The 15,086-nt window shown below is 54.0% G+C and overlaps 1 protein-coding gene across 4 annotated transcripts in view; it reads right to left on the bottom strand.

Moving 5' to 3' along the window:
- Positions 1-10,298, bottom strand: part of BMP7 (bone morphogenetic protein 7) — a 90,478-nt gene extending 80,180 nt beyond the window's left edge. For 2 of the 4 annotated variants that reach the window (XM_082428160.1, XM_082428161.1), the window contains exon 1: positions 9,320-10,296. In XM_082428160.1, coding sequence (XP_082284286.1) covers positions 9,320-9,737 — 418 coding nt within the window. In that variant the 5' untranslated portion in view covers positions 9,738-10,296. Of the gene's footprint in view, positions 1-9,319 lie in introns of all 4 variants that reach the window. The other 2 variants (XM_082428158.1, XM_082428159.1) reach the window with 2 other exon arrangements.
- Positions 10,299-15,086: the final 4,788 nt, after the last annotated feature.

The following is a 15,086-nucleotide window of genomic DNA, read 5'->3' as shown; positions in this document are numbered from 1 at the left end:
AGGGCAAGAGCCTCTTGAGCTGGGACCAGAGTCAGGCTCCTTAATTCTCTGGGTAGTGAACCCGAGTGCAGCTGAAGCGTGCTTTTGCTGAAAGACAAGTCCTAAAGCGGCGAGTCATTTTACAAGTGGGAATGGAGAGAAGTGGTTATTCTTGTTGAACCACGTGAATACCTCAGTGATCAGGAAGATTCTAGAAACACTGGTCTCCAAAATGGGGTGCAAGCACTTAGGGGAGGCAAGAGGGATCCACTGGGACATGGGGCGGGAAATATTATAATCGCAACTAAGTAAATTTCAAGAACTGATGGACGTCAGGGAAGATGGGAATTTACTGGCTGAGCTTCAACAAACATCTCTGCATAACTGATGGATGAGACTGAAAAACACAGACCTTGTTTTCAGTAACGCAGCCAACAATTCACCTGTTCTATTTCCATCGTTTTACCCCGGGAGAGAGCCTTTGCCTACGACAGTGTGGTCGTCATGAGTGCCACTTCCCAGGCTCTATCTGGTGCTCCCCTTTCCAAGCTTGGGGGGGGGGGGGACTGTCATCTCCTGCCACCTTGGGTCAGGTCTGACCATGTGACAGGCTGTGACCAATGAAATGCAGGCAGAAGCGCCCGTGTAGCTTCCTGCTGGAAAGATGAAAAGCCCGTGCACAAGCCGCACTGTCTTTCCCTTTGGGACCATAACTGGCGACATTCAAGAGGGCGGCAGCCCCATCGGCCTGGAGATCTGAACACCCTCCCGCCCGGCCAATGTGCAGAGCCCCCTGCCAACCCACGATGCAGCCATAACAAAAGAACAACAAAGCTCTGTGGTTTCAAGCTACCGAGATTGTGGGGTTCTTTGTGAACTCTTGATGCTGACGAGACGAAGGAAAAAATAATCAAAATTTAGGGCCAGACCTTTCGCTCGCTGACCCCAGACTGTTGAACCATGAGCTGTGAAAGATCAGATTCCATCACACTGAAAATCTTAGGGATAGCAAAATTACATTTGTCTTGCTAATGAATTAAACTTGTAATCTTTGCATTAATTACTAATGATGCATGAGTTAAAAGGCGTATTAATGAACATCAGAATTTTGTATTTTTTTTTATCTTTAGTGCCTCCTACTTAAACTTCTATTTTAGTCTTTGTTTTATAAGGTGCACACCATCCTAAAACAGCAGTAGTTATACGATCTATTTCTGTTTAGGGTGCGTACTCGAAGATTTCCTAGCGGGGATGCAAGATCAAAAACACTTGAAGAGGGCTTCCCTGGTGGCGCAGTGGCTGAGAATCTGCCTGCCAAGGCAGGGGACACGGGTTCGAGTCCTGGTCTGGGAGGATCCCACACGCCGCGGAGCGGCTGGGCCCGTGAGCCACAGTTACCGAGCCTGCGCATCTGGAGCCTGTGCTCCGCAACAAGAGAGGCCGTGACAGTGAGAGGCCCGCGCACCGCGATGAAGAGTGGCCCCCGCTTGCCGCAACTGGAGAAAGCCCTCGCACAGAAACGAAGACCCAACACAGCCATAAATAAATAAATAAATACATAAACAAACAAACAAACAAACAAAAAACACTTGAAGACACTGCCGTGTAACATCCTCACCCCCTTCACGCACGCAAGCTGCCAATGTCTGAGTACCTTCTGTGCCATGAGAATTCTGCAAGGCAGTGCTAGAGCGGGACGGGGAGAACGTGTGAGAAAACAGTCAAGAAGAAAGTCCTTTATCAAAGGCCAAAACACAAGCCATCGAAACCACAGAATAACCCGCCTGCCTTTGAGTGCACTGTTAAATTGCTGGGCGGATGAGCGCTGGGACCATTCTAGGTGGATGGTCATGCTAACTGCTTGGATTCTTTTTTTTTCTTCAAACTACATGAAGGCAAGAGAGAGGCTGGCATTACAAGACGGTACAGGTCTAACTCCAATGTTTAAAAACATGCAAGTCCGCAGTTTTGGAAACAGTGCAAGTTTTTATTCACAGCCAAATTTAATTAAGCCAGACAACAGAAGAGTGAAACTTGAAAGCTACTCTGGGGAGATAAAGATGTGAAAGAATAACACGTGACCTCAAAGACGTGGGAACCTTAATAGTCGCTAAGTCAGAGTTTTCTAACGGTACAGAAAGAGCTGAAGAGAATTTATGGGAAACCTTGTGTGAGAAAGCCCACCCCGAGACTCAGGCCCCGGAGACCTTCACCATCCTCTGGTCTCCAGAGGCTTCTAAAGGCACTGAATCCACTTGGGACTTTGTTATCCCAACCCCAGCTGGGAGAGCAGGGGTGAGGGGTGGGTAGTCTTGCACCTGCTCCCATAAAAAGTGGGGAAGTTGTGCTGGTCTGTTAATGAATGCTTTGAGCTTGTCACTCCCTTGAAGGAAAAGACAATTTGTACTTTGACCACCTTCCAGGAAGGGGTGGGAAGAAATATGTCAGTAATGCGAGTTTTTGAAATTAAAAGTTTTTGTTTTGGAATAATTTTCGATTCAGAGAAAAGTTGCAAGGATAGTACAGAGAGTTCCTGTACACCCCTCACACAAGTTTTAGGTTCCCTAGTAGGAAAGTTTTTAAATAGCCATAGATGCTTAAAATCGAGAGAAAGTCAGCATTAGACTCTACTTATCCTCAAATAAGTTTGGTGTGCTCAAATTTCACTGATCTCTGAAGAGGAGGAAAATGCATGTGTCGGGGCGGTGGGGGGGATACACATATATACAAAGATATACATCTTTGGGGCCATTTTCTTCACATCTCTAAAACGACATGGGTGGCTTAATCTTGGTACTTTAAGATCAAGTACTTAAAAACGGAAATTTGGACTATTATACCAAAGTGAATAGTGATCTGGCCACCAAAATACAAACAAGGTTTACCATTTATTGTGCACCTACTTGGTGCCCGACTCTACCCACGAGAGATATGATTTTGTCTTCATGAGGGTCTGTGGAGGAGGGGACTCCTAACCAGATTTCTAAAACGAAGAAACAAACTCAGAGACGTTAAGTAACTTGCTCAAGGTCACACAGCTAATAGGCAACCATAGTGGAAACAGACACAGGGGTTGAAGCTGGGTCTAAAGAGAATCAGTGTGGATGCCATTCCGTTCTCTCTTGCCAAGTCACACCCTCTGCTGTCACCGAGGACTTCCGTTACACGGCAGTGAAGCCCCCCAACCCCCCCACTCCATATATCACCCAGAATTAGCTGCAAAGTGTCAGGAAACTTGGCCAGGCAGCCCCAAGCATCAGCGAGGGCTGGAAGCCTTCACCGTGAAGCCCTTTATAGAAAGCCGCAGTTGGCAGCCCCTGCTCCTGCATGGGAACAAATTAACATTGGCATTCCAAACACAGGAAAGGAAGGAAATTGGAAACACAGTTTATACTTGGCCAGCTCTTTGAAATACTGTACCATGCTACCGACATCAATTAATGAAAAGCAGGGTTGTGCTGAGAGGCCCTGGTTTGCAAATGCATTAACACACGTTAAACATGTTTGTACAGGAACTGTATTATAAGCACCCTGGCTCCAAAACAATAAAGCAATTTACCCTAAAACTGGTGCTCTCGGAGTTGTCATTAATTCAATCCACTCCACGCGGATCAGCAACGGCTCTTCTCGGCTCCCAGCAATGCCTCCCGACACAAATGTTGAAAGGACGGCATCGCGTGTGCTACTCTGAGTTTCACATAAGTAAGTGTCAAGCTTCATGCACTGCTAATATGCCCCCAAATCATAAACACTCCACTTTGGAGAGCAGGGGAATCACACAGCGGCAGCCCTGGTATTCATCGGCACTGCCATTTCACATCGGGTTAGAGCAATTTTTCCCCGCAGAAGGTTAACTGGGAAATATCTGTTCCATATTAAGAAATACCAAGTCACATTTTTTGTCAAATATTATTTGTCAAATGCCATTTGCTGCAAAACCCAGATTTCAAGTGCAGCTGAACACACAGCTAATACCGAACGGTTCACATAATAGCTGTGGTTGTACATGGGATCATTTGCAGTGAAAGCACCCCCCTTCCTCTATAAACTGTTTCAGGAATTGGAAAGAAAAGCATCTGAAGCTCTGGAATAAATAAAGTACTGTGCCTTGAGCTGCCCAGTACAAAGGACCCAGCATGCTGGGAGAACAGACGCAAAACAACCAAAAAGGCAACTGCCGCTTCGCTTCACAATTTTGTAAGAATGCTTAAAAGGTTCTACATCACGGGGGTGAATCGCAACATATCTGGCTTGCAAAGACAGAGTCGGCTAGTTTCTCGAAAGACCAGCCTCTTCATGCACTGCACCCACCGGTACAGGCACCTGCGACCCACATCCTGGGTCCAGGCGACAAACATCACTGAGGTGGCCGCCCTGCTCCCTCGCCCAGGTGACATCACCCCACGACTCCACATTGATCCAGGATCCATCAAATCGGAGCACTTTGGGTGTGCAAAGCTAAATGTGTTATCATTTTTACCACAAATTAACAGTTTCTATGTAAATATTGGTATTTCCTCACCCCACGAAGGCGAGAGGAGGCAAAATGGCACCGGCGCATTTGATTTAAACTAATTAAAAGCAGAGGGTCATGCAATTCAGCGTATTGATTTTACCAGTGGGACTTAAATCTTTTATAATAAGTGTACACAGCTGCAGCGCTCTCCCACCGCCACGTTTTACAGGCTAATCCGTGCATTCCTTCTGACAATAACGTGACAGGTCCCACACATCCCTGCCTGTGCCCTAACCCCGGTGACACTGCCAGAGTGCATTAAAGCAGAGGCCGGCCAAAAAGCAGCCGTGCCGACAGCCCCCAGCTAGGCCTGAAGAGTGATCGCCAAAGAATGAACGTGGCCAGCCACTTGGTGCAAAGGGCTCTCCATTCAAAACAGTCAGCTGGTGAAATGGATGGGCAGGCTGGGGAAGGGTGGAGACTGGGGGAGTGTTAGGACACTCTGATTCTTGCAATGGGCCAAATATGACCTTACCCAATAGGGAAAAAAAAAAGATATTAAAGCGATAGGGGTGATCAATCAACTTAGATGAGGTTCTCCCTGGAATGAAGTCATCATCGTCTCCGAGCTCAGTGGACACGTGATATTTGCTCACATCGCAGGCACGCTGGTGGTCAAGGGTTCGCGGGCCAGCTGTGTTTATCTCGGCAGAGGCTTGACAGGCTAAGACGCTACGGAAGGCCCCGACCCGAAGCTCGCAGGAGCTGCATCTCAGAAGCTGTTTCCTCTCTCTGTGCGTTCAGAGAAGCCCCCCCAGCCCCGCTTCGCTTACCTAGGCCTCCTCCCTTACCCCTTCAAGGGCCACCCCACAACCAAGTGACAACTCTGGAATGAACACCAAAACCGGCCACGCGAGCTGGCATCCAGGCTTCGGCCTTAACCTGCTCTGATTCCAGAAGGGAAATACAAAGACCCCCCCCCCAAAGTTCAAATCTGGGTCACATATATCCTTGGGGGGAGGGGGGAGAAGATCTTTGATTTATATAGGCAGGAAAACGAGGTTTAAAAGAAGTGATGTTGAAAGGGTTACTAAAAACACAGCTGTTGGTGCACTCCTATAGCGAAGACACTCTGCAGAAAGAGAGAAAGAAAGAAAGAAGGAGGGAAGGCTGTGTGACATCTATATTAACCTCTGGCCGCTCACCAGTGAGGGCCGGCACTCCAGCGCTGGAATGTGGGGCAGCCCCTTCCAAATTTTAACACAAGCCGGGTTACAGCTGCGAGCGCCTGCAGCCCGTGCTCCCTCGGCAAGCACTCCCTGAAGGAAATTTTTAAACTGTAACAGAATCTTTTTCTAATACTCTACAGTGGTAGGGCCTGTTCTGAAGGGGCAAAAGGAGAGATCTTAATGCCAAACACTTGTCAACAAAAAGGATCGCCAGATGGTATAAAATAAAAGTAAAACTGAACGGCCTTCTCCCCACTCCTCGGCTACATTAACAAAAGCCACTTTTAGACACTGAGCCCAATAAGGATAGGTTTCCAACTTCCCCTTTTTTTAATTTAGCTTCAAAGATTAAACAAATTTGGTTCCTTCAGAACCTGGACCAGAGATAAATGTGTATCGCAACACCCCCAGTGCCAGGGGGCTTCTTGAGAAGATCCCAAAAGGAGCTGCTGGATTTCTCCAAAGAAAGAAGAGGGGGAGGGAGGGCAGCTATCTTCGGGATTCAGTCTGCAGAACTCACATTGCCTGGGGACAGTTTAAGAGAGGGTAGCCTGTTTTGAATTCCAAACTTAAGTCTGCACAGAGGAGTTGGGGGCTTGTTAATCCAAACCAGTTTACAAATCTCGCCATTGAACTTAAGAGGCCCAGCCTGGGAAGATGTGAGTCTCCCTCCGGCAGCTCAGCTAGCATTACAGGGGCTTTATTGTACAGGCTGGTCTTTGTCACAAGGTGCGGTCTGAGGCCCTCATTCTCAGCACCTGGTTTTGTCATAAATTCTCCTCTAGTTCCCTCTCTAGTTTAGATCCCACTCAGCCTGGCAAAAAGCTTGAATTCTGAGGAGAACGACTTAGAGGAACAAAAACCCGTTTGGCTGCAGACGGAAGAATAAACGCACCAGCTCTGCAAAAGCCTTCAGACTTCAGGCCGAAGTCCCCCAGAGCACTGCAGGACAGCAGCGGTATGCAATGAGGGAGGAGGGGGTGGTGGAAGGAGGAGGGGGGCTTTGAGGGGAGGAGAGGGTGGTGGAGAAGGTCAGTCTCCCTTCAAGGTCTCCCCCAGGTCCCCTGCAAGGTAACAAGTAATAGCTGCATATGAACAAACGACGTTTTTCTCACTCTTAGTAAAGTGTGAGACTAAACGCACCTTTAGAAAACTTTGTATGTTACAGGTCAGTATGATCTGCAATCCAAGGGAAAATCATGTGCTTTTTCTCAGCTTCCAAGCAGGTCTCCTACCTGCCCCCTCCAACCCCACAGCCCCTCCTGTGGCAAAATCCCAGAACTCCACAAAATGGAAGGGACAGGCGGTTTATTCCCATGCTGCTGCCAAACAGAAATTAGAGGGCAACCTTAGAAACATCTACAGGAAGAGTCTTGCCCAACTGCGGTCCAGGTCTTCACCCAACTAATTACCGAGAAAGTTTTAGGGACTGAGAAAGAAAGAAAACAAGGTCAGTGCACTCTGTTAAAAGCCGCTCTGCCATCTAATTTGGAGTGATGCCCCAGAAAGCAAGACCTGAGAAAGTCAGGACTGTCCCACAAAGCCCAAAGCCAGCCTGACTGATTAAGAGGCTCAGACAAGCCGGTCTTTGTCCTTTCAAGATGAAAGAAATGGGACTAACGGGTTGAAAGGTGTGTGTACAGCCAGAGGAGGAAAACCACCCAGCTGTGGTCTTCCCAAACAAGTCCCAGCTTGCTCCCCCCTACCAAGGGGCAGCAAACAGCCCTGCCCAAGTGTCCCAGAGGTGCCCGGTTGGCAACCTGGTCCTTTTCTGGCATGGGAGGAGCCCGGGTCTGGCCACGCGGTTGGTCCGTAAGCAGCAGGGTGCTTTTTGCACTGCGTTTGCAGAGCCCTCCACAGAAGCCAGGGCTTACAAATACCTTTTTAATGACCTCAGCCAGGCTCTGAAGGCCGCCACTGGGACCTGCTGGCATTCACTGGGAGTCACAGGTATCCAACAGAACAGAAGATACCATAAATCCCCAGCCAGAGAAAGGGCCCTGGTTAACCCCTGGCTTCAGGATGGATACAGAGCTCTGCTTTAATTAATTTATTTATATGTACGTATTTGGGATTTTTCTTTAGCTTCTAGCATAGGTCACAAACACACATTGAAAAAAAAATCATACACAAAACTGCAGACAATGAAAAATCAGGCCCCAGCTCCCAAATCCCTAAGGCCCCAACCCCAGTTCTGCCCTGCCCCCATAAAATCTATTTCCAATCCATGTCGTCTTCCTCCAGTGGGAAAGCATGATATACAAGCACGTATGTAACCTCACTGATCTGCACCTTGCTTTTTTCCACCCCATACATCTTGGAGATTGTTCTAAATCAGGACATATGGAGCTGTCTCATTCTAACAGGCTGCCTAGTATAATTTAAACTTTCTTGAAGTCATTTTGGCATCTAAACCTCCCACCCCTTGCTCGCTGAAACTCGTTGCACTATTTGATTTTGGGCTATTATTAAGGACAGACAATGGCGTCCCGGGAACTCCAGGGACCTTATCTGGCGCGGGAAGCATTAAGGTTGATCCGCGCTTCCCGGCGCCCTCCATCCACGCCCCAGGTGCCCCGCGGGGGGCTTCAGGATCATTATTTCCCTGTTGACACAGCGCCGGTGGGCGTGAGTTTGCTGTCTTGACTTCGTTCGTATTTTCGCAGCAAGTGACACTTGTAGAATGAAAGCGGCTCGGGAAACAGCGCTATCGGGGCGTGTTATCTCAGAAACCAAATATTTGATCATGAGCCCTATAGCGCGCAGTCGGGGGTTAGTTTGAGCAAGTCTGGTGAACGTGCACAGATGGAGCGAGAGCACCACCCCCGCCGCAGCGGCAGCCTCCGATCCCCGGGGCCGTCGCGACTCCAGTCGGAAGCCGGGTCCCCTAGCCTCCCCCGGCGGCGTCTGCTGGGAGATCCCTCGCCACCCAATCGCCAGAAGCCGTGGTTTGCGCGCCACACGTGATAAACGCTGAAAATGGATTCTGCCAGTCCGGGACCTATCATTAAATATTTAAAATAGAAAGGTCGCAATGGCAACGTTTTTTTCCCCAGCTCCAGCCAGGAGAGCTGAGAGCGAGAGGGGCGCCCAGCGGTCAGGCAAGGGGCCCCGAGGCGCTCGGGGCGCGCAGCACGCTACGGCGGGCGCACCGCGAGGGGACAGGTAGGGCTTGCCAGGGCGGGGAAGGGAGCGCAACGCCCGCGATGCCGGGGCCAGGCAGGGCAGAGAGGGGCTCAGAAAGGGCGGGAAGTCAGCTTCGCGGGGCAGGGCCCTTTAAATCCAGGTAGCGCGGGCCGAGCCGGCCGGGCACAGCTCACATGACCGAGCCCCGCGCTTTGAACTGAGCCGCGGCCCGCCCGGCGCCTCCCGCCCCAGAGGTGCAGTCGCCGACTTAACCCGGAGAGGGCTTCAGACCGCTCCTTACTTCCCCTGAACTCCCACAGGCCAGATGAGCCCGGCTCGCCCTACCTGGGGCGCGCGCAGCTTGGGGTCCACTAAGGCAGGGGGGTGGGAGACCCTCGGCCAGGCACTGCCGTTCTGAAAACTACCGGGAGGGGAAAGATGGGCGGGCTGGATGTAAGACGCGGCGCCCTCCCTGTCCCAAAGCGACTCCTGGCCAAGACGCGCACCCCTCCCTCCCGCCTTCACTCACCGAGGTTGACGAAGCTCATGACCATGTCGGCGTCGGTGAGAAAGTGGCTGTCTTGCAGGCTGGCCAGAGGGGGGCCTTGGGTACTGAAGACGGCCTTGTAGGGGTAGGAGAAGCCCTGGCCGTCGGGCCCGCCGCCCTCCTCCACCGCCATGGCATTGTACAGGTCCAGCATGAACATGGGCGCCGAGTTGTGCTTGCCCTGGAGGTGGGGACGCGGGCGATGGGGCAAGCCCAAGATGGAGAGGATCTCGCGCTGCATCTCCCGCCGCTCCTGGCTGCGGAGGCGCCGGTGGATGAAGCTTGAGTGCACCTCGTTGTCCAGGCTGAAGTCGGCCAGGGCGGAGCGCAGCAGGAACAGGGGCGCCCAGAGCGCCACGAAGCTGTGGGGCGCCGCGGCGCGCAGCGAGCGCACGTGCATCGCGCCGGCTCTACGCGCGACCCGGGCTCCGGGCACCCGGCACCGGGGCCCGCGCCGCCCCAGGTGACGGAGGGGGGCAGGCGGCCGTCCACGCCGCTCGGTCACTTGCTGTAGACGGGCCCCTCTGCGCCCGCGCCGGACATGGCCCCTCCCCGGCCGTCTGCGCTCTGCCCGGACCCCCGCCCCCGGCTCGGCGCTGGCCCCGGGGCCCCTCGCCCCGCACTCGCCCGGGCGCACCGCGGGCTTGGAAGCCGGCTCGAGCGAGCGAGAGCGCGAGCAGAGAGGCGGGCGCGGGTGGGAGGAGCAGCCAGCAAACCTAGGAGCCGGGAGAGCGAGCGCCGGGGTGGCAGCGAGGCGGCGGGCGAGCGGGCGCTCCTTCCTCCGGCTCCTCTCGCGCTCTTGCTCTTGGGCGGCGGGGACCCACCCTCTTCCGAACTCCGGCGCCCAGAAGAGGGGCCCCAGGTCGCTCTCCCAGCCCTGCGCGCCCTTGATCGCACGAGAGGCCGCCTCGGGAGCCCCAGAGTGGTACGCGCTGGGGCCTGGGAGGAGGAGGAGGAGGGGGAGGAGGAGGACGGGCTTCCAAGGGCCCCTCCCGCGTCGGCGGCCTCCCACCTGCCCTCGGCCCCGCCCTCCCCCCAGCGGCGCCCAATGGGTTCATTCATTCCTTCTAGTGCGCTCTGCAAATATTTACCAAGTGCCCACAGGGTGCCCAGCGCCGGGCCGGGCGCCGCGGGGATGCGGAGAGAGGAATCCGAGCCGGCCCTGCTTTCTCCGCACTCGTAGTCCGGACAGGGAAGGAGGCCTGAGCAGGACCCGTGGGATTTGCGCTGCGGTAGAACAAGCTGGGGGAGTGTGGAGGAAGCGCGGCGAGAAGAGAAGGCTTCCTGGCGGAGGTGACACCCGAGCCCCTCTCGCCTTTTGCCCCCCCCCCCTTACTCCAGACACGCGGATCCCTCCCCGAACTTGTCGCCAGCTTGTTCTTGCACTTGCCAGTCCTTCTGCCTGGAACTCTCTTCTACCCCCCAGTCTCCCTCCCCACCCCTGCCATCTGGCCAACCCTCCACCTCCAGGTGCCACTCAGGTGCCACTTCCTCCCAGACCATCGGAGATAAGGTCCCTTCCCCTCCTCGTCCCCACGCACACCTGTTCTATTTTCTTTAACTCCTCCTCCCACCGTCTGGAGTTACTGTTTGAGTTATTCGTGCCTTCTTTATTGTCTCGCCTTCCCACTAGAAACAGAGCTCCCTGGGGGCCGAGGTGGGACTCGCTCAGATGTCCTTGAGCCCAGGGCCTGGTAGCCACTGCGGCTGCACAGTCATTATTTGTTGAATGACTGAAATTGTGTGAGCTGGAGAATTCCTCCCCACCTCCTTTCCTTTGGGGCCCAACCACTCCTCAGCCTGAGACCAGATATCCCGGACCGGCACTGCCCTTTTTTTTTTTTTAATATTTATTTATTTTTTAATTTATCTATTTACTTTGGTTGCGCCGGTCTTAGTTGCAGCATGCAGGATCTTTAGTTGTGGCGTGCGGACTTTAGTTGCGGCATGCGAACTCTCAGTTGCGGCATGCAAGCGGATGCGGAATCTAGTTTCCCGACCAGGGATCAAACCCGGGCCCCCTGCATTGGGAGCGTGGAGTCTTAGCCACTGGACCACTAGGGAAGTCCCCCGGTCACTGTCTGACCTTCTCCACCAGCCCCTGCCTGGCCACACCTGAGGAGCACACAGCTGGCCTTGCATCCAGTTCACCTCTGAGTGTCTGTGCCCGAGACCTCACCAGATGCTCCTGGCCTCCTTTCTTCCCTCCCCTCATTCATTCATCCCACGAATGACACTGAGCTGCCCACTTGGGGCCCAGCTCACACTGGGCATGGCACACAGGCGCCCCAGACAACTCAGAACCCGCTGTGGGACCTTGAGTGAACTACAGCTCTTCAGAGCCTCAGTTCCACTGTAAAACTGGGAGCAAAATAACACTTGACTCACAGTGGCAGTGAGGACCATGACCAAGTTCAGTCTTGCCTCCTCCCTTTCCTGCCCCGAGGAGGCAAACTCGCAAACCAGGGGTTGACAGATGATGGGCTAGATGAAGGGTGACCAGAGGGAGTTTGGGATGAAAGGTGAAGGGCTGAGTTTGGGGACAGGGGTGTCCTTTGGGGGGAGGGGTCTGGCTAAGCCTCACTTGGGGGAGGCAGAAGCTCCAGGGCTGGTAAAGAGGAACCTGATCTTCTGGAGTTTTCTGCAGCATAGGTGGTTCTCCCATACAGCCTTTTGGGGGCTTCTGGACAAGATGGCAGCCTGAGGGTCCACAAGGGTAGAGACAGGAGAGGCCAGGGGCCAGGTGAGAAGAGAAATGCAAGGCTGTGGGTCCTAGCCATTCCAATCACATCCTGGCCCCGTTACACAGGCTCCAGGCTGTGAGGTGGAGCAGGTCCTGGGCCCCCTGGCCCAGGGCTGGGCCTCTGCCCACCTGTCAATCAAGGCACTGTGAAAGCCTCCTCCACCTCCCTTCTTCCACTGACGCCTTCCTTCAACAAAGGTTTGTTGAGCACTTCCTGGGTGTCACGCAGGGTGGGCTCCACGGGCATGTGACCCGGTAGGTGCCCAGGCCCCCACGCTCACACCTGGCTTAATGCTCTGCTATTGCCACATTGCAGCTCTTCGTGATCTACGAATAAAGGGTCTCCGCTTTCATTCTGCACTGGGCCCATCCCAGTGCCAGCACAGTGCTGGGCTGGAGGGGACAGGAGAGGGTGAGCTCACCCAGCGGCCTCCACCACGAAGCTGGCTTTCAGGCCTGGGGAGCCGAAGCGGGACGCTGATACGTGGTTTAGGGGTGGGAGGGGAGGCCGTGCTCAGCCATCGGTTCTCTCAGGCCCGATGCAGCGCGCTCATCTGCTGGAGCCCGGCCAAGCGGGGCACGCAGGAGGGTCGAGGGGGAGAGCCCTGGGTGGGCACCGTGGCGGGTGAGAACCAACACAGGGACCTGCTGAGGCAGTCAGAGGGGCACCGGCTGGTCCAGTGTCCACCAGCGCGTATGCGACCCAGATCATGTCAGCCTGTGATAGAGTGAAGGAGTGGATAAACAGGGAGGGGTGGAGGGAGGTGGGAAGGGGATCTCCTGGAGGAGATGCCATTGACCTGAGTCCTGGAAGGATGAGAAAGACACGGCTTTGCCAGGGAGAGGCATCCCAGGCAGGGAGAGCAGCAAGTGCAACACAGGCCCTGCAGCGCGAGGAACGGCCATCAGGCTCCGTCTCCCCAGAGCTGCCTGTGCCCCCGGGGTTGGCCTTCCAGGGGCAAAGCCACTGCAACTGCTATGCCACCTCCAAAGCCAGCTGAGATGAAGGCGGTTACTTTCTTCCAGTCTGAAATGCTACTCCTCTGCAGCAGCCTTCTCTGCTTTTTAATCCACTGTCAAATCTCTTGGGGGGGGATTTTAACAAGCAAGTGAGGCTGGGAGTGGAGGCCGCGGGTATTGGTGCTACCAGTCTACATCTGAAAACAACTGATCGGCCGGCGTCTGCGCTGTTTCCCCCCGCGGCCAGGGGAAGGCCCTGAAGCAAGGGTTATGGTTTACCCTCTGTGCATCTCACCTGAGCCTGGCACACAGCAGGCACTCAATAAGTACCTGTTGAATGAAGAGCAGTAAGCACAGCCAACATCTAAAGAGCACAGTGGATTGAGGGCTGACTGCGCAGGCGCCAGGCTACGGCATCTCGTGGAGCCCTCACCCCGCCCCCCTTGCTCTGGGATGCCATCTTTTCCCCTGCGAGATGGAGACGATACGCTTTCCCTATCTGAGACCCGGAAGAGACCAGGTTCCCTCTGAACTCCCACCACTCCCTATTTAACCTTATTTTTCCTGTGATTCATGCCGGGGGTAGGGGGGCTCTTTATTTTCCCTGCTTCCTCCCTTAAAGGAGTCCCCCAGACTGCACCAGGCCCCCACTGAATGCGTGCTTCATTGCTGAATGAATGAATGCACTCGTGCAAACGAGAATATCTGCCTGGAAGCACATCAGATGCTGGTTTGAGAGCGGAGGCCACCAGCAAAGGCTTCTAGATTGTTTAGAGAAAGTCTTGGGTGGGAGCTGGCAGCCTGGGTTCACACCTCAGCCCTGCCACTTGCAGCCATGTACCAGGGATTTAACCTCTCTGTGCCTCAGTTCCCCCATCTGTATAATGGGGGGGCAAATAGCACCTGTTTCCTAGGGTTGCTGGGAGGATTCAGAAGTTAATTCAACTCATGTAAAGGACTTCGCAAGGTGCCTGGGGCACAGAGAAAGCGTTTGATAGATGTTAGTTACCATCTGGATGAAAAGGAAAATATGTTAACAGGAAAGCCTCCTAAGCTTAAAAATAACAACGCAACTTTTCATGATGGTCTGCTTTTTGGCCAAACAGAGGAAAGCAAATGTATCCTGACTAGGAGAGATCCAGGGCAGGGGCAAGAGCGTGAGAGCAGGAGAGAGCAGGGCAGAGAGGGAGAAGGGATCAGAGATGAAAGGGGGATCCCCGCATTCCGATCCCTCTCATTGTCCCCCAGCCCCCCCACCCCCCCACCCCCCGCCCCCCGCCCCATGCCATCCGGGGCCCAGGAACTTCCCTGGGGCCTATCTCATTTCCCCAGCAGACAGCCCCCAGCCACCCGCCCCCAGCTGTGGTTCCCCAAGCCGGGGCACCCAGCACTGGACTCCTGGGCCGTAACCCGATCTCCCCAATCTGCTCCACCCCTGGGCCAGCTTCTCCCAGATGAAAGATGGCCTGGAGATGTGAGGGGTGTTATTGTGTCTGGCCGGCCCCGGCCGAGTGTCCACAGCCCTCACTCGCCGGCCTCCCAGCACTGGGTAAGCAGTTTTCATTTCATACACCATCAGTCACATCTTGCTGAAGCGATTTTGACCAAGTCAGCATATGTCTCCAAAGCAATAAAAAGAAGAAAAGAATTCTGCTGACACGCACATTCAGCGGGAGATACGGACCTCATCTTCACGGGCAGAACTCTTATACCATCTGCCCTGGAGGAAGCGCAGCAGGCCTGAGGGCTCCCTGGGGGCGCCCTAAGCAGCCAAGGGAGCCTGAGGGCTGCTCCCGCCGTCCACCCACCCGGCCGAGGCCTGATGACCTGGGCCTCAGGCCCCAGTAGGGAATAGGGGGCCGAGAGCCTCCTCACGCACAGGCTTTAAAATCCTTGTGTGCAAAGAGATCGACCCTAGAGAGGAAATGATTTTAGCACACCTATAATTCAGTGTTGCTTTCCATGCAAATCTCATTGCACTGGAGATAAACTCATGCTTGCTCACGCTGGGACTTTCTCTGCACAATTTTTTAAACAGAGGAGTAA

This window comes from Balaenoptera physalus (genome assembly GCF_965194825.1).
Source record: "Balaenoptera physalus genome assembly, chromosome: 16".
NCBI classification, from domain to species: Eukaryota; Metazoa; Chordata; class Mammalia; order Artiodactyla; family Balaenopteridae; genus Balaenoptera; species Balaenoptera physalus.
Note: the sequence above shows the minus strand (reverse complement) of the source record. Positions and strands in the feature narration are given on the sequence as shown.